This window comes from Hylaeus anthracinus, unplaced genomic scaffold (genome assembly GCF_026225885.1).
Source record: "Hylaeus anthracinus isolate JK02 unplaced genomic scaffold, UHH_iyHylAnth1.0_haploid 12001, whole genome shotgun sequence".
Classification (NCBI taxonomy): domain Eukaryota; kingdom Metazoa; phylum Arthropoda; class Insecta; order Hymenoptera; family Colletidae; genus Hylaeus; species Hylaeus anthracinus.
In genome coordinates this window covers 2062421-2089585 of record NW_026534348.1, presented here as the reverse complement: position 1 = coordinate 2089585, position 27165 = coordinate 2062421, and the positions used below count along the sequence as shown (strand labels likewise).

At 30.6% G+C, this 27165-nt stretch overlaps 8 protein-coding genes across 12 annotated transcripts; 4 read left to right on the top strand and 4 right to left on the bottom strand.

Moving 5' to 3' along the window:
• The first annotated feature begins 1601 nt into the window (after positions 1 to 1601).
• On the top strand, positions 1602 to 3000 carry LOC128891407 (tRNA (guanine-N(7)-)-methyltransferase non-catalytic subunit wdr4). The gene has a single exon (XM_054150855.1). The coding sequence runs from the start codon at positions 1830 to 1832 to the stop codon at positions 2988 to 2990; it is 1161 nt and encodes a 386-aa protein (XP_054006830.1). The 5' UTR covers positions 1602 to 1829; the 3' UTR covers positions 2991 to 3000.
• A 50-nt stretch (positions 3001 to 3050) lies between these two features.
• Positions 3051 to 4931, bottom strand: LOC128891406 (26S proteasome regulatory subunit 10B). Its single transcript, XM_054150854.1, has 7 exons — positions 4772 to 4931; positions 4579 to 4658; positions 4474 to 4513; positions 4266 to 4402; positions 3822 to 4194; positions 3491 to 3754; positions 3051 to 3418 (listed from the first exon to the last, which is right to left on the bottom strand). The coding sequence occupies exons 1-7, from the start codon at positions 4866 to 4868 to the stop codon at positions 3228 to 3230; spliced, it is 1182 nt and encodes a 393-aa protein (XP_054006829.1). The 5' UTR covers positions 4869 to 4931; the 3' UTR covers positions 3051 to 3227.
• A 243-nt stretch (positions 4932 to 5174) lies between these two features.
• On the top strand, positions 5175 to 10707 carry LOC128891405 (protein HIRA homolog). The gene is made up of 11 exons (XM_054150852.1): positions 5175 to 5456; positions 5539 to 5601; positions 5701 to 5811; positions 5890 to 6488; positions 6590 to 6865; positions 7021 to 7277; positions 7369 to 7912; positions 8011 to 8200; positions 8273 to 8557; positions 8622 to 8716; positions 8835 to 10707. Exons 1-11 carry the CDS (start codon positions 5420 to 5422, stop codon positions 8955 to 8957), a joined length of 2580 nt encoding a protein of 859 aa, XP_054006827.1. The 5' UTR covers positions 5175 to 5419; the 3' UTR covers positions 8958 to 10707.
• A 70-nt stretch (positions 10708 to 10777) lies between these two features.
• LOC128890948 (START domain-containing protein 10-like) lies at positions 10778 to 13686 on the bottom strand. The gene is made up of 7 exons (XM_054149990.1): positions 13545 to 13686; positions 13288 to 13459; positions 13044 to 13191; positions 12800 to 12952; positions 12594 to 12718; positions 12395 to 12517; positions 10778 to 12333 (listed from the first exon to the last, which is right to left on the bottom strand). The coding sequence occupies exons 1-7, from the start codon at positions 13562 to 13564 to the stop codon at positions 12244 to 12246; spliced, it is 831 nt and encodes a 276-aa protein (XP_054005965.1). The 5' UTR covers positions 13565 to 13686; the 3' UTR covers positions 10778 to 12243.
• A 362-nt stretch (positions 13687 to 14048) lies between these two features.
• On the top strand, positions 14049 to 17593 carry LOC128890944 (glucose 1,6-bisphosphate synthase-like). Of its 2 annotated transcripts, XM_054149984.1 has the most exons (10): positions 14049 to 14191; positions 14276 to 14638; positions 14712 to 14968; positions 15070 to 15532; positions 15654 to 15841; positions 15919 to 16096; positions 16173 to 16396; positions 16470 to 16575; positions 16721 to 16947; positions 17039 to 17593. In XM_054149984.1, the coding sequence occupies exons 2-10, from the start codon at positions 14561 to 14563 to the stop codon at positions 17139 to 17141; spliced, it is 1824 nt and encodes a 607-aa protein (XP_054005959.1). In that variant the 5' UTR covers positions 14049 to 14191; positions 14276 to 14560; the 3' UTR covers positions 17142 to 17593. The 2 variants fall into 2 exon arrangements, with proteins under 2 accessions (XP_054005959.1, XP_054005960.1); XM_054149985.1 differs by lacking the exon at positions 14049 to 14191 and having other exon boundaries at positions 14215 to 14638.
• On the bottom strand, positions 17157 to 22829 carry LOC128890943 (uncharacterized). 4 transcript variants are annotated; one of them, XM_054149982.1, is made up of 6 exons: positions 22707 to 22829; positions 21965 to 22308; positions 18406 to 21718; positions 18090 to 18328; positions 17741 to 17966; positions 17157 to 17686 (listed from the first exon to the last, which is right to left on the bottom strand). In XM_054149982.1, exons 2-6 carry the CDS (start codon positions 22015 to 22017, stop codon positions 17600 to 17602), a joined length of 3918 nt encoding a protein of 1305 aa, XP_054005957.1. In that variant the 5' UTR covers positions 22018 to 22308; positions 22707 to 22829; the 3' UTR covers positions 17157 to 17599. The 4 variants fall into 4 exon arrangements, with proteins under 4 accessions (XP_054005957.1, XP_054005954.1, XP_054005956.1 ...); XM_054149979.1 differs by having other exon boundaries at positions 17157 to 17966; XM_054149981.1 differs by lacking the exon at positions 22707 to 22829 and adding an exon at positions 22492 to 22700 and having other exon boundaries at positions 17157 to 17966.
• Positions 22830 to 22987: 158 nt separating this feature from the next.
• LOC128890952 (uncharacterized) lies at positions 22988 to 24069 on the top strand. Its single transcript, XM_054149997.1, has 2 exons — positions 22988 to 23380; positions 23441 to 24069. Exons 1-2 carry the CDS (start codon positions 23378 to 23380, stop codon positions 23948 to 23950), a joined length of 513 nt encoding a protein of 170 aa, XP_054005972.1. The 5' UTR covers positions 22988 to 23377; the 3' UTR covers positions 23951 to 24069.
• LOC128890946 (exosome complex component RRP43-like) lies at positions 23925 to 26172 on the bottom strand. Its single transcript, XM_054149989.1, has 7 exons — positions 26001 to 26172; positions 25641 to 25677; positions 25441 to 25578; positions 24926 to 25220; positions 24715 to 24835; positions 24499 to 24602; positions 23925 to 24414 (listed from the first exon to the last, which is right to left on the bottom strand). Exons 1-7 carry the CDS (start codon positions 26015 to 26017, stop codon positions 24287 to 24289), a joined length of 840 nt encoding a protein of 279 aa, XP_054005964.1. The 5' UTR covers positions 26018 to 26172; the 3' UTR covers positions 23925 to 24286.
• Between the last annotated feature and the right edge of the window lie 993 nt (positions 26173 to 27165).

Sequence of the window (27165 nt, the reverse complement as noted above, 5' to 3'; positions counted from 1 at the left end):
AAACTTGGATTGATCGTGGAGGTAGATTGACGCCACAGGGTGCATTCGAACCAAGATAAGAAAGAGGGCCGAGCTCGAGGAAGAAGAAAACGAGGGTGACACGAGAAAACGAAAGGAATGGTTTCGTGGTGGACCTCACGGCCGTAAATGAGACACTTTGCCTCTGACATGATTGAGATGAATCGCTTCTCGATAACGCTGGCATGTCTCGATGCCTGGAGAGTTATTAGAAACATTTTGTTGGCACACGCTTCACGCTGGTAATCCCATTCGGATGGCTCCGCGGCCACAATACCGATACTAATGCTAATAAACGAAACCGGTAACCGAGAAGCAATCCAATCACGAACGATCATTCCATCCAGCAAGCGTTCCTTTACGTACCCCTGCCTTCAAAGGCAACAGGGATGATATTTCGTTTCAAGGACTATGACATTTGAAATTTGAATCTTTAAAAATCTCCCGAATCCCGCAAGCAAGGTTTAGAAAGGTCGCTTTGATCGCTCAGATCAATGCTATACGTCTCCAATTACATTTTCGACGATAAATCGATAGAAATAATTCCTTCAAACGTTTTTATACGTATGTTTAAAGATTCCTCTAAAAACAATATTACGTATGCAGTGTATACCACAGCATCGTTTAGTAGACACGGTCTACTAATAAAAAGAAAAGAAAAGAAAAGACGCAAACAGATTGCTATGGTCGAAATGAATTTATAAAACATTGCATATACAAAGTTTCGCGCTAATGGACCCACGATTGGTATCGCCATCTAGCGGCTAGAGTTTTGAGAATTGCGTTCCAAGTTTGCAGGGAAATAGTTCCTACTTCTCCCGCTAGATGGCGAATAATCTACTACACCGGTGGCGCCCCATTGGTGGCAAAAGGTCCAAGTTTGTAGTGAAAATAGTTCCCACTGTTGTATTAAATACATATACAGGCTGTCCCAAAAATGTTGGAGTTCCTTGAAAGGGGTGGTTCGGGAGGTGATTTGAAACAACTTTTTCCTTTGCGAAAATGTCGGATGGTGCTTCGTTAAGGAAATATTAACAAAAAAACCCCGACCAATCAGAGCGCGCGTAGACCGTTGGAGCAGTCGCGGTAGCGAAGGCTACGCGCTAGGCGGCCGCGCTTGTACGCGAACAAGTGACTCGACATGCATCGAAGGACATTGGACGCGGCCGCTCAGCGCGTAGCCTTCGCTACCGCGACCGCTCCAACGGTATCCGCGCGCTCTGATTGGTCGGCTTTTTTTATTAATATCTTCTTAACAAAGCTCTATCCGACATTCTTGCAAAGGAAAAAGTTGTTTCAAATCACCTCCTGAACCACCCCTTTCAAGGACCTCCAACATTTTTGGGACACCCTGTATATATATATATATGATTGGAAAACTATTCATAACAACGATAAATAGTGTTATAAAGTAAAGAATGGAATTAATTAAACATTTATTAACAATACAGAGTAATTTATTAAAAGATATTAGTAGCGCCATCTTACAAAAATAATAGAAACTATTTTCATGACAAACTTGGGCGTTTTCCCATCGATGGCGCCACTGATCCTAAAGAAACGCGTCATCTAGCGGCAGATGGCGAAATGCCGATACCCCATGAAACGCAACGCAGGTGTCTATAGCGTAAAATTATAGAGCAACACATGATTCACAAATGAATTTATTTTATTTGGATTTTGTGAGTTTATAACGTGCTAGTCCGCAATATATCATTCTTTGCGAACATAAGATTGCACGATTATTTATTTAAGAAACTACAGTGACACGATAAACATTTTTTATGCCGTAAAGTGTGCGTGTTTTAATTATGAGTTTTTGTATACATGATTCAGACGTAGCTCTGTGTAACAACGAGTATGTTATTATATACAATATTGATAATGACACGAAACACACGATTCGTTTGCCTGACTTGCAAACAAAAAGAAAGATTGATTCGCACAATAATGTAAATATCGAAACATTCCACGCGATAACGAATGTGTCATTTTCGAATGACGGAAAATATTTCTTCGTCTGTACGAACCGCAAGCAATTGTGTCTGTACGAAAGAAAAACTCGGAACCTTGTTTCGAATAGAACGCTTGCAAGAGCTGCTAGCAAAGTGCAATTTACTCGTAGTAATGATATAGTTGTCGCTGATAAAGCAGGAGATGCTTACTTGTTTTTTAGCAATAAATCTGACGATGAAGTTTTACTTTTGGGACACTTGTCGATGTTACTCGATGTATTAATTACAGAAGATGAAAAATATATTATTACTACTGACAGGGATGAAAAGATTAGAGTGTCAATGCTCCCAAATTCATATAATATTTTATCATATTGCTTAGGCCATAAGAAATTTGTAACAAACATTTTGGAGCTACCTCATGATAAAACTGTTTTGGTATCTTGTGGAGGAGATGGTATTTTTGTACTATGGGATTATAAACTTGGAAAAGAATTATTGTCTGTTGACTTTACTAACAAAATATCTAAAAATGATATTGAAAAGTTTAACCAACAACTTCAAGATTATCATTTAGATGAATCTGTGGAAATTTTACCTGTGAAACATATGAGACTCTCTATGCTTGATAGTCTATCATCTTTAGTTGTAATGAGCTTTTATAATAATTCGGTATTATTGGTTTACATCATTAGTGGCAACAAAAAATCGAAATTTAAAGCAACATATGTTCAATCTATAGTTATGGATAGAGAACCCTTGGAATGCTATCTCTACAAACAAAATTTATGGCTGTTAAATGAGTTGGGGTTTAAAGTGTACGAATTTAAACAGGGTAATTTTATACCTGGTCATGAAATTAATTGTAAACTGAATCGGTTAAATAGTCTTTGGGAAACATTGAGAAACGACTCAATCAAGCAGAATTTATTTCCAATTTTATATAAAAGAAAATATGACAATGTACAAGAATATTTAGAAAGAAAAAGGACACGTCTCGCAAACATCGCCGAATAATTTTTACTATTGAATAATCCATATTTGTTCCAATGAGACAACCAAGTATAATTAAACAAATTGTATAAAAGTTCAAAAGTATTCGTATATTATCAAAAAAATTATTTGTTGTTTTGAAGCATATGTTTTCATTAAAAATACAAATATTATTACAATAAAGTAAATTTGTTTTATTAAACCACACATTGGTTAGCAAAGTAACTGATATTTAAAGTGAGTGTAGTCGATATATATCCATTAAACTGGTTTATAATCTAATTTAGATTCAAGTTTCTTATTATCCGAAACTTTTCTTACTGCTTTCATAAAATCTTCTTGCACTACATATTCTCGTTCTAATCTTATCGCAAATAGTCCCGCTTCGGTACAGACATTCCTCAAATCTGCGCCATTGAATCCATCGGAAAGCTTAACTACTGCTTCATAATCTAGAATAAACATAAAGTTATTAATATCCTATCTATGGAATAAGGAAAAATAAAAATCTAATATGACTCTACCGATTTCTCCGTGTTTGGATATGGGAAGAGCATGAATTGTTAAAATGTCTAAGCGTGCTTGTTCGTTAGGTAATGGAATCTCGATCTTTCTGTCTAATCTACCAGGCCGTAATAAAGCTGGATCCAAAGTGTCTGGTCTGTTTGTAGCCATTATCATTTTAACCTGACCCAAAGAATCGAAACCATCCATTTGGTTTAACAATTCCATTAAAGTTCTTTGAATCTCTCGATCAGCACTTGTACCTTCGGAAAATCTACGCCCACCTGTATAAAACAAAAAGTAATTAAAAAAATGATACTTTAATTTTCGGTAAACTATCAACGTTCGTACCGATTGCATCGATTTCATCCATAAATATAATGCAAGGTTGATGATCTCGTGCATAATTAAACATTTCTCTGATCAATCGCGCTGATTCACCAATATATTTATCAACAATAGCACTTGATACAACTTTTAAAAAATTTGCATCCAACTGGCTAGCAACTGCTCTGGCCAATAATGTTTTTCCAGTTCCTGGAGGGCCATATAAGAGACATCCTTTTGGAGGTGTTATACCCACTCTCTGAAATAGTTCAGGGTTATACAGTGGTAGTTCTATAATTTCTCTCAGTTCACGTATTTGTTCGCTTAGGCCACCAATCGCAGAATACGGAACAACGCCAGGATCTTCGTGCGACATGTTGTACACCAGAGGATCAACCTATAAATGATTCATAAGCAATTAAGATTTATTTGGATTAGAAATTAACATAACGATAGGTTGGATTTTACCTCACGAGGTAAATAGCGCATTATAGTAAGAGTAGTCATATCAAGTGCTACTCTTGTAGCAGATTTTAATTTGTTTTTATCAAGTTGTCGCCGACAACCGACAACATAACGTGGACCGTTTGTTGCTTTTACAATAACTGTGGGTATAAAATTATACGTATAAATATTTCTTTATATGTAAATATATAGTTGTAAATCATGCACTTACACTTTTCCTCTGTGAGTTGTTTTAATACTTCTCCAACAATCTAACATACAAATGTTTTGCATTATTTTAGTATAGAAATGATTAAACATAAATAATTTTATTTACCTGTCCAACGCTTTGTAAAGCTCTCAGATCATTTTCAGATTTATCATATTGCTTTGTTAAATCTTTGAGGTGTTCTCTCACTGAAAACATAAAAAATGTATTCCAATACAATGTAGCTTTGAGGTTAAATGTTTGGACTCGCTTATGAAAGTACAACGAATTCAATAAATACATAATAATAACTGTGTCTTACTTTCTTTCAAACGTGATTCTACTTCTTTATGCTCAAGAAGTTTTTTTCGATAATCTTGAAGGGCGTTTTCCTTGACAGGGCTCATGGTATTCGCCATTTTTACTAATTTTGCTGTCTAACTGTCTTCGATAATATTTTTGTAGACGACCATAGACGACAAACGCGTACATACACATGCCGCTATAGTTCTCTTATTTGATCAATCGGCATGTATGTCATCTTTACAAAATGATTAACAATAATTGCGTTTATTTATTGCAGTATTTAAAATGTAAGCATTTAATCTTATTTTCTTCTCAATGAAATTCTCATGAAATTATTCATCTTAGTTTGCCTTTATGTTTCATGCTGTTACTATACTATCTAACAACACTATAGTCAGTGACTGTTAGCTTTTGATTAATATACTCAAAGCTGCTAGCCAATGCAGTCACAGGTCATAAAACATGAATATACCATGATGTGTAATAAACCAAGTAGCCACAGGTATCCGAGTTATGTTTATTCTCGAAGGAAGGTTATGTTATTAACAATGTTTTGTACTTCCATGAGTTAAAGTTGTCGTTAAATGTTAATGTACGTAAAATGAAGTATGGATTAAAAACTGCCAAGTAATTATACTGACAAAGTTCTACTCGATAAAGAAATATGAAGTTAGTGAAGCCAAATTGGGTTACACACGATGGTTTGTGTCAAATCTTTTATTTTAAAGCATATTTCCTCGATTTTTATAACTAAAATACTTATACTTGAATTATTTTCTTTAGGTTACCCAATATTTTCCGTGGATATACATCCAGATGGAAAGAGATTTGCAACCGGTGGTCAAGGTATTGGTTTTTCATTTATATTTAATACTTTCTATAAACATAGCATTTTGTTTATTTTTCTTGTTGCTTTACATGTAAATTTTGCTCTTCTTATCGTAGGCGGAGATTCTGGCAGAGTTGTTATATGGAATATGGAACCAGTAATTAATGAAATTGCAGAACTAGATGAAAATATTCCAAAAATGTTGTGCCAATTAGATAATCATCTTGGTACGACGATACAATACATTGGATGTATTTAAATGAAGCGTGTAATACATATTACCAATATCATCATTATTTTTGTAGCTTGTGTCAATTGTGTCAGATGGAGTAATAACGGGTTATTAGCATCTGGTGGTGTAGATAAACTAATTATGATTTGGAGATTGTCTGGTGGATCAGGCGGTAGCTCCGTATTTGGTGGAAAATCTAGTGTTGAGACATGGCGCTGTATAGCTACGTTACGTTCACATGAGGCTGATGTACTTGATCTTGCATGGGCACCGCATAGCCCATGGTTAGCTTCTGCATCAGTAGACAATAGCGTGATTGTATGGGATGCTTCAAAATTTCCAGCTATTGTAGCTGTATTAAAGGGGCATACAGGATTTGTAAAAGGAATTACATGGGACCCGGTAGGAAAATATCTGGCTTCTCAATCTGATGATAAAACGCTACGTGTATGGCGCACTACAGATTGGACAGAAGCAGCATTAATATCAGAACCATTTGACGAATGTGGAGGAACCACTCATGTTTTAAGATTATCTTGGAGCCCGGATGGTCAATACTTAGTGTCGGCTCATGCAATGAACGGCGGAGGTCCAACCGCGCAAATAATCGAGAGAGATGGATGGACCCAAGACAAAGATTTTGTTGGACATCGAAAAGCAGTTACATGCGTGGTGTGTATAAAGTATAAATATTATCATTTATGCATTTAAAGTTGAAGTATTTGTTCATCGAGAAGCAAATTTATTGAATACTTTTTCATTATTTATTGCAGAGATTTAATGGGAATATTTTACAAAAAAAGCAACCAGGTTCCTCAAAGCAATATTGCTGTGTTGCTATAGGCTCTCGCGATCGTTCACTCTCTGTATGGTTAACATCGTTAAAAAGGCCTCTGGTAGTAATACACGAATTATTTACACATTCTGTCTTAGATGCTAGTTGGTCTCCGTGTGGTCTGCGATTGGCAGCTTGTTCTTGGGATGGATCTGTTGTAATTATTGAATTTACACAACAAGAATTGGGTCAACCGCTGGACCCCGCTGAACAAGTAAGTAGTATTACAGTAAATACAAAAGCTTAAGTTAGGGCATAATATCGTGTATGATTTATTAAAAATATACAGCGGCTAGAGCTTAATTAAGTAGTTACACATAGTGAGAGTTAGATGTTTGTTGATGTTAGATGCTCTTTTTTTTATTGTAGAGTAGTCTTCATGAACGTTTGTATGGTAAACCTCTAGTTCAAGGTGGTTGTAATGTAATGGAAGCACCTGAACTTCTTAATTTAAAATCGTCAACACCTTCGACTCAAACAACTCAAACGCCAAATATAAATTCAGTATATCCACCTACTTCAACTACTCCCGCTAAAGGTCCTATTAATAAACAAATTGAAACGAGGACATCGGATGGCAAAAGGCGGATAACACCAATGTTTATTCCACCTCCGACGGACGCAATGTAAGCTGAACTAAGTTCTTTATTATTATTTAAAAAAACAGCAATCTTTTCCATAAATGTCCTATCCTTGATTGTTTTCATTTATTCTTAGGGATTCGCCGAGTGGTAGATTAGGAACGCCAACATTTACAAGTCAAGTTAAAAGTTCAATTGTTATAGAAAAACGAAATGATGTTGTAGCGCCTAACGTTACCACCTCTGTAAATTTAACTAATATGAATATATCACCATCCACACTTACTCTGAAGCGTCGTGAACAAGCTACACCAAAACCACATCACAGTTCGCTTAATAAGAAACCGAAAATTACATCCGAAAGGAATACTAATCAAATATTACTTCCCCCGTTAAAACCGTCCAGTTCATTGTCTCAACAGGCTGGTCACTATGCGGTAACCGTGACCAACAGCCAAGGTTTAGCTCATTTACAAGTATTTAAGGGTACCGATTCGGAACCAACTTGGGATCTGTATTTGGGATACAGCGCGGTAGCTTTAGCAGCATCACCAGCAGTTATAGCAGTTGGTTTGGAGGATGGAAGCCTTCATACGTTTCATCCTGCGAAAGGATGTCGTCCAGCGCCTCCTTTAGCACCACCTGCACCACTTGCAAAAGTTCATGCAGTTGGAAATGCAGTACTATGACTTCTTTAATTAATATATAAATCATAGAAACCATAATAAACTATTGTGATTTAAGCGTGATCATTGTTTACAACGTATCAATGTTTTAGGTAATGGTTATTTCAAGTTGTGGGGCTGTACGTGTTTGGGAAATAGGATATTCTTGTAGAATGATAGTTTCCACTTCCGCTGCACATTTAGCAGTACCGGGCATCTCTTTGTTGTCTTGCACTTTATACAATGGAATGCCACACTTGGCTTTTACTAATGCCAGAGCATACGTATACCATAAAGAAATGGGTATGGAAATTATAGTTAATTATAATTCCAATGAATTTTGAGAAACTTTCAAAATTATAATAACACATTTAGGTACATGGCTATTAATTGGTGATAGTCAAGATCCCGTATGGCGATGGGCGTCATTCAACGCAGCAAGTACATCTGGAAGTAGAGTTCCTAGAGGTCCACTCTCTTCTTTACAAGAGGGATTACTCAGAACAGCTGGAAATACTTTACCGAATCCGAGATTACCACACAGCGCTCCAAGTGTAGTATCTTACTTGGAACAACAATTACTCGCTTCTAAAGCACTTGGAAGTTCTCAAGAATATATACATTGGCTCATAGCCTTGGTATCATTCCTATTAACTCAAGGTATGCATGTATTTTTATCTCTTGAATATTTATTTATTTATTTTATAAATTATCATATTTTTAGATGGATTAGAGAAACGTTTGAGGTTAATCTTAGACGAGCTTTTGGGACCAAGTCACACATCAGCTTCTAAAAGTATATGGGATCCTTTAATACTGGTATTGTTTTTCATACTTTCTCTTTTATACATTTCTTATGATAAATACATTATTTCAACATATAAATATAAACATATATATGCATACATCTACCAATATGATTATTTTATTTCCATAGGGGATTAAAAAGCATAAACTTTTAGAAGATGTTTTGTCCATTGTCGGTGGACACCTTCGTTGGCAAAGATTGTACCTTGAGTATGCAGAACAATTAACAACATTGAAGAATCAAACTATTTAAAAGAGAACGATCAAAATATAGATCTATAATATATATTATATATATTATATATATATTATATATATATATATAGATCTAATTATATATTAGCATTGTAATTATATATTATAATTCTAAAATAATGTCGATAAATTTTATACTACAACTAACAAAATAATTTTTTGAATTTTTCACATCCATAAAACCTTTTTTTTTTTACGTAATCTTAATCTAATAAAAAGCTTGTACAGTTCTTTTTATATTAAAATATTATTTAAAAATTGTAGTATTTGTCCTTACAGTTAAGTTTGTTGCAAGATTTAAGACAATAACGAGTGAAAAGACTGTTTTCTAAATAAAATAAAATATAGAGAAAGGGAAATATAAAACAAATTGATCGATTAAAAATTTTAACAATTTTATGTCACCTTTATATACATTACTTTATGAACAAAATGAATTCAGAGTATCTGCAATGCAACAGTACCAGACATGGCATTATCACAAACATTGACAAGATATGAAACAGGTGTCAACATATGATACGTGTAACTTTGATATTAACATTCAAATATTTCCAAAACTTGTATTACAATTATGTTCACCAATACTAATAAAAGGTGCATATTAATACAATACATAGTTTTAAAAAATACAGTACGATAGTAAAATACTTGCGCTCATAATTAGAACATTACAGTTAAGAAAACATGTTCTTCAATGTTAATTAATATAATGCAATATTAATTTGACGTATTTCATTAAATGCACTTTGTAATGGAAGCATGAAACCCGAAATGGATATATTTTATTTGTTACTCGATTTAACCATAACATTAAAATAAAAGATAAATTTGTAATCTTCTATATATTATAAATATTGTTTCTATTACAAAGCTGACAAATAAAATCTATAAAATACTTCAAGTGAAACAGCTATTATTAAAGAGTGGTTTTTATATAAGTTGTGAAAATTGTAATAAAAAAATGTATAAATTTGACACATAAATTTATGTATATTTACTAAAATTATATCCATGAAAACTTAAAATATATATAAATCATTCTTGAAACTCTTAGAACTATGTGAAATTTAATTGATTATATGTAAGAATATGTATGCTTCAAAAAAGTAGATATTTAAACAATGATTTAATACGGTAACATTAGCGAGGGAACGATGCACCATATAAAAAAGTAAATTTATAACTTGTAAGAATATAAATCATTATAGAATACAATAAATGTATATGATAAAAATCAGAATATTATAATAAAATTTATACAAATATAATAATAAATTCGTAACAATTTTACAAAACGTTGCATTAATTTAAAAATTAAATATAATGTTAGCGGTAACATTTTGAATTCAAAACTGGATTCTATTGTGCGATAATATGCATATAAATAGATATAGATGCACAAATATACAGCAAAATTTGTACCTATTTATTTGTCTTTTAATTGACACTGTAATTAAGGAAGTAAAAACTTATTTCTATGAGTTGTACTACAAAAATACTGAATTCATAAAAAGAATTTGCACTCATACTCATATGAAGATGGTTTCATTATAATTCGATCGCGAACCTACCTGATTAAATATTATAACAAATGAAGTGTTAAGAGGAATGCACAGAATCATTTTTAATTAAGTACGAATAAATACCAGTTAAAAACATTATGTACTCATTGCTATATAAAAAAAAATGCAAGAATTTAAAAATTATCATAATATTACGTCATTTTGATTATACTTTCTTTAAGTATTAGTCACGCAACTTGTAAAAGTTTAATATTTAATTAAGTAGTGAATACACAAAATATTCATATATTGTTTGAACATTTCACAATAATTATACAAATTTGATAATTCACATGTATTTAACGAGACTGCGTAAAATACAGAAAAATTATAAATCTGTATTCTGTAATAAGTATTAGATGCATCAGTCGAACTTTTGTAAATAGGATATATAAATGCGTTAATCTAGGCAAAATACTTGATACATGTTATATACCTTCATTTCTTCTAAAAAATGTAAAAAATTCTAAAGACAGGAACTACTGCTGCAAAAACTAATACAGTTTATCTCAATTGACGAATCAGTTTACATACTTTATCTGTAACTATTGTCTCGACAAACTAGTTAATACATTGCAATCAGTAGATAACATTTTAAATATTTTATAAAAAAAAGAAGTTATTGTTTTTAATATGAGAAACCTAGATAATATTTATTTAAATAAAAATAGACTATTAATTGTAAGTTAAAAATTTTGATCTTTTCAAGTCTAACTAATAGCATCATCGAGAATTACTATGTTTTTTTAGAAATTGTCACAAAAATCTATCCGCGACTACTGTTTTCCTATTTATCTGAAATTTCCCTGACATTACCAAAATCACATTTTTAACACCACAACGTTATAATTAGTGTCTATGCACCAAGGTATAATGTAATAGCTTCAACAAATGCTCAGTATAGATAACATGTAAATTTTGTACCTTTAGTGATAATTATCATCTCATCAAAATTGTAGTATTTGTATAATGCTTATACCCTCGCATAAATAAATGCATATAAACGCAAATTTGAAATTACAACTTACGTATTGTGCGTTATATGTTGGAGGTTGTAGCATATATAATAAGTTACGATTTCAACAATACATACAACTTCAAATCGATAACAAGCCATGACTAGTAATATTTAACGCGATGCAGGCCGCAATATATTCTGTTATTCACACTGCCACTTATTGCAGTAAGCATCATTATAGCAATAAACTTATTAATATCTACCATTATTAATAATATAAATGACATGTTGAATGCCATGGAGATCACCAGCACTAGACTTTCTATTAAGACTGTGCTAACCATCTATGACTGACTCTTCGAACATAAGTTTCTTTAAAACACTTACCATAAATAGACCGTAATATTTATACAGTTTTGAACAGCATTAATTTCATTAGACATACCGTAGAATAATTGGTTCACTATTAAAGAATCGAATGTTCCTAATTTTTACTCAATAATTTGAACCAACGTTGAAAATAACCTTAAACGCCTATGCAATATTAGGCGTAAGTGAAACTTATGAGTGAGATTGACACTCAACGTTTTAATGATGTTAAATTAGATACCTGTATATACGCACGCACGCACGTATGACACAACAATTAAGATTTTCAGAGACTCTACAGTATTATAATACTGCATTTAATAGCTAGAACTATTCCTAGCAACTTCTCTAATCCTAGCAACGTAAAAGTGTACTTTCTTATTGGAGAAAAACTAATCGCTGTCCATTATACCAGACTCTTTTAATTCTGATTCGTCGACATAATGATTTTTTGAATTCCTTTCTTCGACAGACTTTATACACTATAAAAATGTATTAATTCATTATCTCGTAAAATTGTAAATTACACATGCATATGCTTACATCTTCTATCCGTATTCGAGGTGCAGCGATTTGTTCAGGAAAATGCCATGGTTTGTAATTTGGATTATTTAGTAATTTCCAGTTAGGATAAGCTACCGAAGCTTTATGTAATTTTTTAACCATCTAAAAAAGAAATAAATATCGATGAAATTGCAATCCAAACTAAATACTAATTTGTAATCGATATAGAAAAACGTACTCTTGGAGCAAATATTTGCGTAACTTTATTTACTAGCCAAACTGGTAGCTTTCCATGCGGATCGGTATGAGATACATAACCCAGTTCTGAACCATCGCCATTTCGCGATGGTCTTACAATATATCCTTAAATTAAGAACTTTAACGATAAAATAGCGAATCACACCTGGATGGTTAGTAGGTTTTATTTTGATTTTCGAATTTTACCTGTGAGATAAGATGTTGCCCGCACAAATTGTTTTCTTGGTGGATAATCTTTGTGAAAAACAGAATGATTTAGAATCAACTGCTCAATACCGGTATCAAGCCACGATCTTTGCAGAACAAAATCTCTATTTTTCAATGGAGATGGGCAGGCCACTAGTTGATACATATTGATTATTTATTTAAATATGTTCCATTTGTACGTACATTCGAATAACAGAACAGCCAATAGTTACTAGATACTTACTAGAATAATAACCAATATCATTGTTTGGATTAAAAAAGCCTATATCTTTTGATTCGATCATATGCGTATCCCAAACTTTTCTATATTCCGGATCGTGTAATACATCATATAAAGTTTCTGGCAGAACATCGGGAAATCGAGTTCTAATCTAATAAAATGAACGAAAGTAAAACAATTTGAATAGTATTATGTATTTATAGGAAACAAAGGGATAAAATTTAATTGTGACCAAAAAAATACATACCTTTACCATTCTAAAACTAATTCCTGGTACAGACTTTGTCCAAACAGACAAATCAGGTTTATTGTAATCTAATTTCCAGTCATTATTATTATCATACAAATGCTTCAACTTCTCAAAATCCTTATCCTCAGCAATTTTAACAATTCCAATATCCATTTTATAAGAATATTGTCTATGAAACGAATAAAATTAATTAATAAAGCTGCTAACATGAAAAATAAATTTATTAATAATTTATAAATAAATAATTACATTACCTTGTATTCACAGAGTTCATAGCACTTTCATAAAAAATCTGAACATATTTAGTTCTACCATACAATAGGCCTTATACTTATGCCAAAGTAATCTTTGAATATTCTTAAGCATTGTTCTACTTTTTAAGAAATAATTAACTATATAGTTCACGATTCATACTGAAAAAGCAATAATGTTAACATCAACTTTGACGGAAAGGACCGACCACAACACCGCGACCTGCCGCGACCAACAGCGACTGACCTACACGATCAGCGATGCCGATTGCCGATGCGTCATATATCATACGTCACCTTACCGGTACGATGTAAAGTCCAAGTGCAAGGTACAAGTAAGCAAGTGCAACAGTTATAGGTTAACGAGCATCTATAGAGTTAGAATATATCTTTTCTAACCTAACCATAGTCAAGATTACCTATGCGTAACCGTCATTCCACAAGTGTTCTTCTTTTCATTTAAACTTTCAATATTTATCAGTTGACATTTTTTCTATGACTATTATTTATTCCATTTACGACTGTTACTGACAGTCACTTCGCTGTGATGTCACTGACCAACTGTCAAGTGCCTACTGACAGCTACCCATATTACATTATATGCAGCTACCACTACCATCAACAACCTGGCCTTATCTAATATCTATCATGTATGTATAGTATAAGCAAAGGTATATATATAAGGACTGTGTTTGGCATGCCGTCACATGCTGTCACCATTCACATAATTGCAGATAACCACATGCCGTATCACGTATCAGCTGCAGCTGTATTCGGCTAATCGGGATTGTTCGGCTTCGGCATTCCTCTCTGCCACATCTCTGCCACTGCTCTGATCTCTGATAAACTCTGATACAGATAGCAGAACGTTTGATATTGTCGCCCATTTAAATGCTTATCTTTAACCTTTTCATATATAATGTGATATCGATGACATATTGCTATTAAATAATTAACAATTATTAATATATTTAACGAAACAATTAGTTCATTGTTTCATATAGAAGAACGTTTTCAGTATGGCTACAAAAATTTCAATTAATACTGGAAATATTGACCTGGATAATAAAATCAATGAATGGTTAACGTGGAACAAGGTTCTGATATTAGCAATATTTTAAATACATCTAATTATCATTTTATTTATTCAAATTCATCTTCTATTTTTAGGATCCAAATGCAGAACACCAAATTGAAAAACTTGTTCGTGACAATAACACTAAAGTTCTGTTTAATTTATTTATGAAAAGACTTGAATTTGGTACAGCTGGCCTAAGAGGTTGCATGGGTCCAGGATACAGTCAGATGAATGATTTAGTTATAGTTCAAACTGGTCAAGGTTTATCAAATTACTTAATTGACGTTGTGCTGAATGTTACTGTAAAAGGTGTAATAATAGGATACGATGGACGTCATTGTAGTAAAAGGTTAATAATAATAATAATATACAATATTTATTTTACATTAATATGCAGTTATATTGTTATCATAGTCAAATAGTCGTATAGTTTTCCTGATATTATTTTAGGTTTGCAGAATTGACAGCCACAATTTTTGCAGAAAAAAATATAAAAGTTTACCTTTTTTCAAAGGTGGTTCCAACTCCTTTTATACCTTACGGTGTATTAAAATATAAATGCGCAGCTGGAATAATGATAACAGCTTCTCATAATCCTAAAAATGATAATGGCTATAAAGTTTATTGGGAAAATGGTACACAAATAATTTCGCCCCACGATAAGAAAATTCAAAAGTATATACTTGAAAATCTTAAACCAAATGAGTCTTCATGGGATGTGACAAAAGTCTACGAGAGTCCTTTATATAAAGATCCGTGGAACGATATTATGGAATCATATTTTCACGATCTCAGACAAAAAGTTCTATATCCAGAAGTAAATAGAAATACGATATTAAAATTCACTTACACTCCTATGCATGGTGTTGGGTATGCATATATGAGTGCAGCTTTCATTGCTGCAAATTTAAAGGTATCATTAATTAAGCTTTTACAAATAAGTAAAATAAATTTGTTCCATGTAGTATCATAGGAAGAGTTTTTAATACGGAACAGATAATCAAAAAAATAAATTTTATTTTAATTTCGAGCAGCCATTTATAGTAGTCGAGGAACAAAAATTACCTGATCCAGAATTTCCAACTGTTAAATTTCCAAACCCTGAAGAAGGAAAAAGTGCTCTAGATCTCAGTATAAAAGTAGCAAATGAAAATTCTTCTTCCATTATTATCGCTAATGATCCCGATGCGGACAGATTAGCTTGCGGTATAAAAATGAAAAAGTATGTAATCATTAATCATTTTTTTTAATAAATATAATATCAAGTATAATGTGCCCGACTGCCCGTTTTTATTACAGCGAAGAATGGTACATCTTCTCCGGCAATGAATTAGGAGCACTATTAGGTTGGTGGATGATGCATACACATCAAGTGCAACATCCAGATACAGATTTTTCAAATGTATATATGTTGGCATCAACGGTATCAAGTAAAATTCTGGCATCAATGGCTAAACAAGAAGGATTTAATTTTGAGGTGTTTACAATTAAAATAATATGTATTTCTGGTCCTCTTACTAGTGTTATGATAATTGTCTTTTGTATTTCAACAGGAAACTTTAACGGGTTTTAAGTGGATGGGTAATAGAACCGTAGAATTGAAGAAAGCAGGTAAAGAAGTTATTTTTGCGTACGAAGAAGCCATTGGCTTCATGTGTGGCTCCAATGTTCTTGATAAAGATGGTATAAGCGCAGGCATGCACATAGCAGAATTATCAGCTTACCTTGAAACTATGGGCTTTACTCTTTACGATAAACTGAATGAAATATATACCCAGTACGTTGTACTATTTAGATTAAAACTTGTAAAATTTTATATATATTTAAAGAAATATATGTATTTAATTTAGATATGGATATCATATTTCTAAAAATTCATATTGGATATGTCACGAAGCAGATATAATTAAGAGAATATTTGAAAGATTAAGAAATTATAACGGCGAACCAAATACGGTAAGAAGTGCGTGTATAACATTATTTTGAAATTTGTTCCAGCAGAGTAATGCAGCTTTTAAAATTAAATACATTATAAGAGCGCTTGTAATTTAAATAACTTATTCCTAATTTGCTATTTGTTTTAAATTAAAATATTTTCCAGTACCCAGCAAACATCCTAGATGGAAAATATCCTATAATAGGTGTTCGTGATCTAACAACTGGCTATGATAATACAAAACCAGAAAATAAGGCTGTTCTACCTGTTTCAAAATCCAATCAAATGATAACATTTACATTCAAGAATGGGTTAGTTATAACATTGAGAACTAGTGGTACCGAACCTAAAATTAAATATTACACAGAACTGTGTGCATCTCCCGGGGAACAGTAAGTTATTTGTAATGTTCGAAGCAATACAAAAAATGTAATTTATGAAAATTAATACAGATAATTTAAAAAGTGTTAATACTGTTTCTAGAAATATTACAATACTAAAAAACATACTGGATGAAATGGTATCAGCTATCGTAACGGAATTTCTTCAACCCGAAGTAAATGGACTTATATCTCGTACTAGTTAAATAATATTACAAGCCTTAAATATGAATTATTAACTATTTAAAATGTGAATTTACAGCAGAAACATGTTAATAACAATCATATAAGAATACATTTTTCTCAGCGAAACATACTAGAATATACATTTAAAGATTAACTTGCATTTTATTACATAAAATATTTAAACATCATACTTTCTGATTTGTTTCCATTACATTTTGCATTATTTTGAAAATAATTACAGGACGCAAAGTATTAATGTAGCGAAGTATATAAATTAACTAAGCTAGAAAATTTAATTAAACAAATACTATCATTTCTTATTTTATTTAAATGTACAAAAATATACAACATACATCCGTAACGATTGTAGTTTACCAATATAAATGATCTTTTAATAATTATTATAGTCATCATCTCCACTGAAAATGTTAATGAACATGCATGCGAACTTGCGTTACTCTTCCGATATTTGTATATTTTATATATTTTTCTTTTTATGTAAATTCTGTTTATTTTTATTTTTATTTTTATTTAATCTTGTTTCTCTTAAATAAAATGTAATACACTGAAAAAATATTTTGGTTATATGATATATTTTATTTAAAAATAAAAATATTACCTGCTCGTCTAAAAAGTTCACGAGAGTATTTATGTTGCAATTGAAGCCTTCTTCCTTTAATATAGAGTATAAGGCTTCGATACATAACGGTTCGTAAGTTAAGATATTGTTGTGTAGTTCTCTTTTAACTTTAATTAATGCAGAGAACACATCTTTAATGTTTTGTGTATTATCAGTTGTGATCGTGGGTTCAAGATTTTCGAATTGTAATTGTGTAGATACGATGCTACAGAATTGTGAAATTTATGTATTAATACAGTCAAGATCTACAATTTTAATCAATTATTAAGAAATCAAATACGATAATTGAATAGTAATAATTATATATAAATATTATATATTGATGTACCTCTCTTGAGAATGTTGTAATTCATATTTATAGTCATCCATATAATTGTCATTAGTTTTATTATAATTCGTTTTTTTTTTTGGTGGTTCCTCGTCATCGCTACTTATTATTGCAAATTCAGTTTCAATTTCTGTTGGTATCGTACAAATTATAGGATGTAATTCATTGTAAATGTGTGTCAATAATTTTATAGCTCTATCCCGCTTTTGTATTTTCAATCCATATTTACACAATTCTGCCTAGAATCAAATTAATGAATTATAAACTGAACTTTCTTGTTTATTCATTGTTTATCAGGTATAATTTATTAACTTACATGAAGTTCGGGTGTCTTCATATCATTATAATTAGGAAGAGGAGTTACATTGTCTCCGATAATTGTAGGTGACATAACTGTTCTCAACATTCTTTTACGACCACATTTGCATTGCGACCGATTTCGTTTACTGCAAGGATTATTCTTAATATCTTTTACATTAATATTCAAATTGCTCTCTGACATAGATTTTTTTTTGAATTTTCTATTGCCATTTTCTGTTGTATCAATTGTAGACAATTTATTATTTATTATGCTACATCTTAACTCACTTGAATTATTAGTTCGAACATTCGAAATACTTTCCCGACTTGTCGGAGATGTAACGCAAACAGGAAAGTATTTCTTATCGCTATCGTTCTGTACATTCTTTTCAGGTATTTGCGTAGACTTCTCGATATTAAAAACTAATTGTTCCTCTTCTGTTTGATTAATACATTCTATTTCTGGAGTTGTTGAAAAATTAGTGTCTACATCTATATCTGACAGCACAGTAATGTCATTACTATCTGTATTACTTTTTCTTGTATATTCGCATTCCTCTAAACTATTTTTTACAGAATTGTTTAGTATATACTTTGTTACAAAATCCCGATAGTTTACTATGCTATTATTCTGATGTTTTTTTTTATAACTCGAATACATAGATATATCACCTTCCTCTGGATATCGGTCAGAAGGAATACTATCCTGACTTTCGCTAGATTCCGATGGAGAGCATGCCTCTGCGGTTATAATGCTGTTTACATTTTCAACATTCGCATTTCGTATTAGTAAATTTTCAGATGTAGTAAATGTTACTTTATTTTGAATTTCGTTTTCTGTATTGTCTATACATTTTTCTCTATACATTTTTGTACAGTTTCCTATATTATATTCCAATGATCGCGTTAAATTGTTTATCGACTCAAAACTCAAGTGCATATTGGTATCGCTTTCTTCAAATGTATCTTCTGTATTCAATGTAGAAGTTGTATTAGTAATAGAATCAAACTTGCTTAAGACGTCTTGTTTTTCTTTGAATATTTCTGTTACAACAGCATTCCTATTTAATGAAGAATTTCGACTAGAATCATCATATTGTTTCATATTAAATGGATTTCTATTTAGTTTAGGAGAAACTGATATCAATGTAATTTCAGAATCTGTATCAAAGTCTGATTTTGCATTCTCTTTTTGAAATTGTTCAATAAATAAGCTCAAATTACTTTTTGGTTTCATTGTATTGAAATTCTTTATATTTCTTTGTTCCGATCTATTACAATGCGGCGTGTCTGACAATGAATGTATACATTCTTCAACATTTTTGTATGTAATAGATTTCGTAATCTTAGAATCATCGATAGAGTTAAGAATGCTAAGATTGTTATCATTTTTTGTTTCTTCAAAACCTGAAGTTCGACGAGTACATCTCTCTTTGTAATTCAGTATTGTGTCATTCGTATCGTCAAACATATCTGGAGATGCATTACAAAGCGGGATAATATTTATCTTACTTTGACAGTCAACTCCTCTTTCAGATGATCGATCTATATATGCATTTATTTCTATTTCTTGCGAATGAAGATTTTTTGCTATTGATGTTAGTATATTTGAATCAGGTGATGATTTTTCATCTATTTTTCCACATTCAATATCTTTTGTATCATGTATTTGAATCTCTGGTTCTTCAATTTCAGTTTCCTTCATTTGTAAATAAGCAAACAATTCTTCCACTTTGTATTTTCTTGCCAAATTTCTTAAAGAAGAGAAGCTTGTCGAATCTTCAAAAATACTCAAGTACTTCTTAATTATTCCACAATAAATAAATTCCAAAAACGCTAAAGCAATATTGTAAGAAACATCAAGCCAACAAATTCTTTCCTTGATCCCAATAAATTGTGAAGTATCATTGGGTATAACATCGATTAATATATTCGAACAACGCACATAAAAGACTAATTTATGTGCCCAAATATATTTGTCATTATTAACAAATATTATTATATCACTTGCAGAGCTATCGTTTAGTGCATCTCCCCAGTTTATTACTAAAGTATCAATATACTGTTTATCCTTGCAGTTTTTATGTTTTTTACTTGTAAGACATAAATCTGTTTGCGATATTCCAAACAATTTGTTCTCCTCTTTGTTCTTTTTTATTTTATTCTGATTCAATTCTACATCGTCTACTTTACATACATTTGTAAATTTTATGGCATTCTCTTCTTCTACTTCTATTAGTTTTTCTTGTGGAAATATATATTCAGAGAGATTTGTCACATAAAAACATTTCCGACTCTGTGTTAATCTTGCTTTGTCCCATATTTTGTCCTCCTTACAATAAAGTTCTTGAAGTAAACGACTCTTTAGAATAGTTTTCATTTTAATTTCTTGACTGTAATCATTTTTTTCTCTTTGTATTTGAGTAACCGGCTCATCTCCCATAAGAATTTCTGCAATTCTTTCTGTTAAGATTCGATTTCTTTCTTCTTGAGAACGTGTTTGAAGAATAGTTACTTCATTGTATTTTTTTCTTTTACTTTTTATTAGTGATATAGGTTTGCTGTTTGCAAATCCAAACTTTTCCAATGATCTTTTTGATTCTAATGCTTCTAATACAGATTGATTTGGTACTTCAGATAATCTTTCGATTTCACTAATTTCATCTAATTCTTTGGCATCGTAAAGAGATTTTGATAATGCTAAAGCAAGTTCAAGGTCAGAGTCTTTATTCAAATTTATTCTAGATGGTACAGGTTTCTTCTTGTCTGGTATTATAGGTGCAGCGAGTAAACCTAAGGATTTCCTTTCGTCTTCTTGACGCTTCTGAAGTTCTATAGCATCTAACAACTTTTTTGTAGAAATGTTATTTTTACTGGCACAAAATTTCATGTGCAATATTCGAGAGTCTAAATCTTTAAATATTTTAAAACATAAGGGACAGACGAGAGCCACTTTTGTATCGGTAGTCATATCGTTACTATCGCAATTATCTTTAGATTTAAAAAAAGAGGATTCTATAGAAAGTTGAGAATCCCGCGAGTGTTTTCTTTTCTCTGAATCTTGTTTATACTTCATATCTTTATGATTCTTGATACAGTTCTTAAATTTTGTAGCTGTTTTACTTTTATGTTTCAAGATATTGGATGTAGTACAATCGCTAAACGTTGGTTTAATAATTTTCGCGTTCGGACTTTTAAATTCTAGTATACTGTTATCTTCGGTTACTAACAATGTATTGGAAGAAATTTTATTAGTTTGTAATTCTTCGTCCATTTTAACTTTATCCAAAGCATGCTTTATATTACATTTTGATAATTCTTTAGGTATGCTGTAACAAATATTTATGTACTTGTACTACATTTCGTCAGACTAGACACAAATACATTCTCCATTGTTATAACAGGGTTATATATTTGTTATTAAAATAAATTTTAATAAATTAGGAAGCAACCAATATTGTAACAAAAATATCATTGATTAAATATATATTTTCCATATTTGAACAATTTATTTCATTTAATAATACAGTATTCTAAAGTAAATATAATATAAACATAAAAGTTTTATTATCTACCTTTCAGAACCATCCTTTTCATCTGTCCTCTTTAAACATAATCTATTTTCCATCCTATGTACTTTGAATGCAAACTATCATGCGACCTTGATAAATTTTTAAATCCAACATGAGTATATATGCAAATTGAATAGTTCTCTTATACTTGCTACAGATATTAGATCTTCTGTTAATTTTGATTTTAGCTGAATACGTTTTTTATAGTTTTTAAACTATCTACAATTTCCTCTAGCGAAAGTGGAGTTCTTTCTTTTAGAAATATTTCATCTAGTGTTTGCGGTTTATTAGGCTGAGTAATTCCCTCGAATTCGTTAATAAGTTTCTTCTTTTTTATAACATCTAAACTGGAATACAAAACGAGACAATTGTTATACTTACATTGAGAGGAGAAATTTTCAATATATCGAAATCGAACAGTTTAAATTGAAAAATGCGTCACTTAAAAATACTCTACATGCATAAATGAAATTTATCGCTTCACTATAATTAATTTTTAACGTTTTAAGTTTACTTTTTCGAATTACTACCTGTTTGAACACCTTGAATAACAAGGTTAACTTTTAACTATTTCTTATAAATTATAAAACTTTCTTATAAATAATATGTTCAGTACGAATATTATTTCGTGCATTACATTCCTTATGTACAATATTTTTATAATTTTATAAAATGATTTAGATGCACGAATAAAATCAAATGTAATTATGTATATCACGCAAAGTATGTGTACGAATATATTCACCAAAATAAAGCACAGGCTCCAAAAGGCACGGTGATCATCATAAAACTAACAACTACATTGACTTTAGCAGCTGGTGTACCTCGAAGAGACCGAATTTTCGGTTTCTTTAAAACTATTGGTTCATACATTATACAGAATTTTAATGTCAGTAAATATTATACAATGATACAAATACGTTCTAAATATTCAGTTATAGAGATCTACCCTTTAGCTCTGGCGCTCTAGCATCATCTACCATCGGTAATTTTAACTATACAGTGCTACCTCGGTAACATTTTATAATGAACACAAAATAATTAGTATAACTGATTTTTATTTAACATCGTACCACGTTCTCTGTTGTCTATTATACAAAATAAATTCTAATCTCTCCAATAACTATGATACTCGAAGTTTAATGATTTTATTTGTCAAGCAAAAAACAAACAAATAAACAAACAAACAAAGTACAAATGCGTGACAATTGAAGTCTTTTTAAATCGTTTTTTTTTTTGTAGTAGACCGTGAAATTTATGTTATTAACTTTAGATTTTAAAATAATTAAGAATTATTTGGTAATGTTATATGTATCATTGCATATCTTGAGTAGTTATTCAGTAATGTTTAACACTACAAATAAGTTTGTAAAAAATAGGGTATATTACTTTGAAGTGCTTTAATCTACTTATAAAATGGTATGTATTGCATTTATTATTAATCATTTGAATGTTTATATAATAATAATCATGTTTTAGGCTTCTACTTCTAAGAAGCAAGCTGTGATCAGCATAAAAAAAAAGAGTCCTCCAAAACTGGAATTGACATCAGAACAAAAAAATGATATTAAAGAAGCATTTGATTTGTTTGATCCAGATGGTACCGGAAGGATTGCTACCAAAGAACTTAAAGTAGCTATCAGAGCTCTCGGGTTTGAACCCAGAAAAGAAGAAATGAAGAAACTTATAGCTGATATCGATCCAGACGGTCTTGGTACATTATCGTTTGAAGAATTTTTGAACTTGATGTCTATAAAAATGTTAGAGAAGGATACAAAGGAAGAAGTTTTAAAAGCATTTCGTCTTTTTGATGATGACAATACAGGAAAAATAACTTTTAAAAATTTAAAAAGAGTTGCTAGAGAATTAGGTGAAAATCTTACAGACGAAGAATTGCAAGAAATGATCGACGAAGCAGACAGAGATGGCGACGGAGAAATTTCTCAAGAAGAATTTTTGCGTATAATGAAAAAAACAAGTCTTTATTAATACTTTGTAGCTTTCTCTTAAGTTAATTTTAAGGAATTAATGTCCTTGTACGAAAGTACTACAAATATCGATTATTTAAACTTCAAAGATTTTCACACATTAATCGTAACATAATTTCGTTGTAATTAATTGTCAATTATATCGCATAATACTAAATGTAAGTTATGGTTACAATATAAAATTGTAAGATGTACGATGTAATTTGTATACAAATAAAATAATGCAATTTGAATAATATTTGGAGGAGATGAAAAATGAAACATATTTTTAAGTAATGTTACAAAATAATTATAAAATACTTTAATGTTAATGTAACTCATAGTTTTATACAATTTGTCATTCGTTTGAATCTTCCTTTTTTGTTGATGATATAGCAGTGTTAATCAGTAATCTTACTAACTCAGCTCTTTTTTTAGACTTTGCTAAGCCTTTTGAAAATAAATGTTGAGAAATGGAAATTCCACCTACAAAGAATATTTGATATATAAAATAAAATATTAGAAACATGACATACTTAAATTTATTTTCATAAATACCATACGACATACCAGGCTTATGTATGCAACAAATTTTTTCTTCATCCATTACAATTGTAAATCTTCCCAAGCATAAACTTTCCTCCTCATCAGTAGGATCAGCAATTAATAACTGACTAAATAAAATAATAAAGTAGTATGTAACATGTCATATGTATTTTAGGAATAAAGATCCCAATGTATCCTTAAAAGAGATCATTCTATAAACGTACATACATTGTAACTTACTTATCAAATACAGCAAATGTTACAGATACTGGCATTGCTTTAATTGGAAATCGTATCTTCTTCGTAGAACAAACAGAAATACTTCCTGTTGCTACATTGTAAACTGTTTCGGGTAAACATACTACACAAAAATATATAAAATATATATAATAAATAATAGAGATATACATTGATTCAGATTTTAGTTACAATGTAACAGCACAAAACTTACAAGTATTAAGCGCACCAGTCAAAGCTCCGATACAAGCATCAATTACAGAACCATCATAGTTTATACATAGTAGATCACAATATAATACCCATACCAGTTTGCCTTTATAAATACAAAGATCTTTTAAATTAACAGCTGCTGAATTTTTCAAAATATTCTCTATTATTTTTGAAATAACTTGTGCTTGATCACTCGGTGGACCTGGTCGAAATTTTGGAGAGCATAATGGTGAAAGTTCTATATTTGGTATAATATATCCACATTCAGAAGATATAGTTTTAGGTGTTGCTAATTCCTATAACAAAATGAGTTATTTTTTGTACTGAATCAAATAAGTTTTGTGGAAATGCATAACACATACATCTAACGATTGTAAAGGAAAGGAGTAAGCGTATTAATTATATGTATACGTAATATTATACATCTCGATCATCCTGTTTTCAACATTTATTTGTTACTTCTATAAGCATAAGAAATACAAATCGAAATAAAAAAATTGATTACAAAATACTTACAGCTTTAATGCCACATACAACTGTTGTATTCCCAATTTTAAATATTGATGAGCTATCGGCATGAGTAATCGATGAAATATTAACGCTTATCGGACGAAAAGATAGAAATTGCCTACCATCTGGTCGAACACCCTGTGCCTGAAAGTTTTGGATAGTTTTAGTAGTTGCAGCATGTAATACTTAAATACATCCATACGTACCAGATGATCCTGCAAATATTTCACAGGGTGTATAGTCCTAGAATGATGTTTTAATTAAGATTAATTATAGACAAACAATTTTTAAACATTTTATAAAACAATATATTTTATTATAAAGTAGAACAACACGATGCATACGATAAAAATGTCACTTCGAAGCGACTACAAAACAGGTTATATTAGAACTAAATAAACGTGGTCAATTACTCATATATTTGTGAATATAAATATACAATTTCATACTTTTTTTAAATACATATTATTTCAAAACATAAAATTAATATTAAATATATACATATGTATATACAGTACATGTTCATCTCAATAAAAATGTACATATAAAAAATGTCAAATACTAACTTGTATTGAGTATCCATAATATATTTCCACTGGACTTTTGTTATAGAATTTCAATTTATTAAATACAACATATCAATTTATGTACATCTATAACAGAATTCTGTATAAATTATAACACATAATTCAACATACAAGAATATGTTAACTGTCAGCAAATATTTTCTGAAATTGCTTAAAAAGTGTCAAGGAAGAATTAAAATTCTTAATAATAGAATATACCATAAATTTATCTGAATTTTTTAAAAGAATCGTTATATAATGGGAAATCAATTTTTTTGTATACTTTTACATGCATTTATCTACATTTAATATGCTATTCAACATTTGTAAAGTGAATAAATATTATTTACATATTGTATTATTTATTTTATTTTATTTATTACAATCAACGCATTTCACAAAGTATCATGTAATCTTATAATACAAACAATTGAACAAAGTTTAGTCCTGTATGTTTAAAAATTTATTATATAATGTTATAACAGCATAAACAGCATTTTGTTCCAAAATTAGACTGGTATCAGCTATTTATAATCAGTAAAAAAGAATAGTGTATTCAGAAAGGCACAGTGTGGCATATATTCTTACAATATTGTATCAATGAAAATTAGAATCTAATTATGGTAAAATATTGAAATATTACAATATAACAAAGACATTGAAGTATAAACGGTAAAAATGACATAATTTTACACATAGTGAATTATTTCTTTACACCATATAAAGAGTTAAAAATAGTAGTCTTTTTTGTTTGAATATCTGTGTAATTACTACAACAGTTTAACTTTGAATGTCAAGTATACTTTTCAAATTAATTATATAAATTAGATATATATGTATATAACAAAAATAATAGTTGAAATTTAATACAAATCCATATGAATCATTTGTACACAGACATTTTTCTCGATATTCGATATAAATATAATTTTAAAAAACTATTAACCCTTTTAGTATAAAAGATATAAGGGGTACGGATGAGAAGATGAAACCTAAGGGTTATACAGGGTGTCTCAAAAGTCGGGGAGGAGCCGGAAATGGGGGATAGCTGAGACGATTCTGAACAACAATTTCCTTTGCAAAAATGTCGGATCGGGCTTCGTTAAGGAGATATTAAGAGAAAACCCCGACCAATCAGAGCGCGCGTAGACCGTTCGAGCGGCCG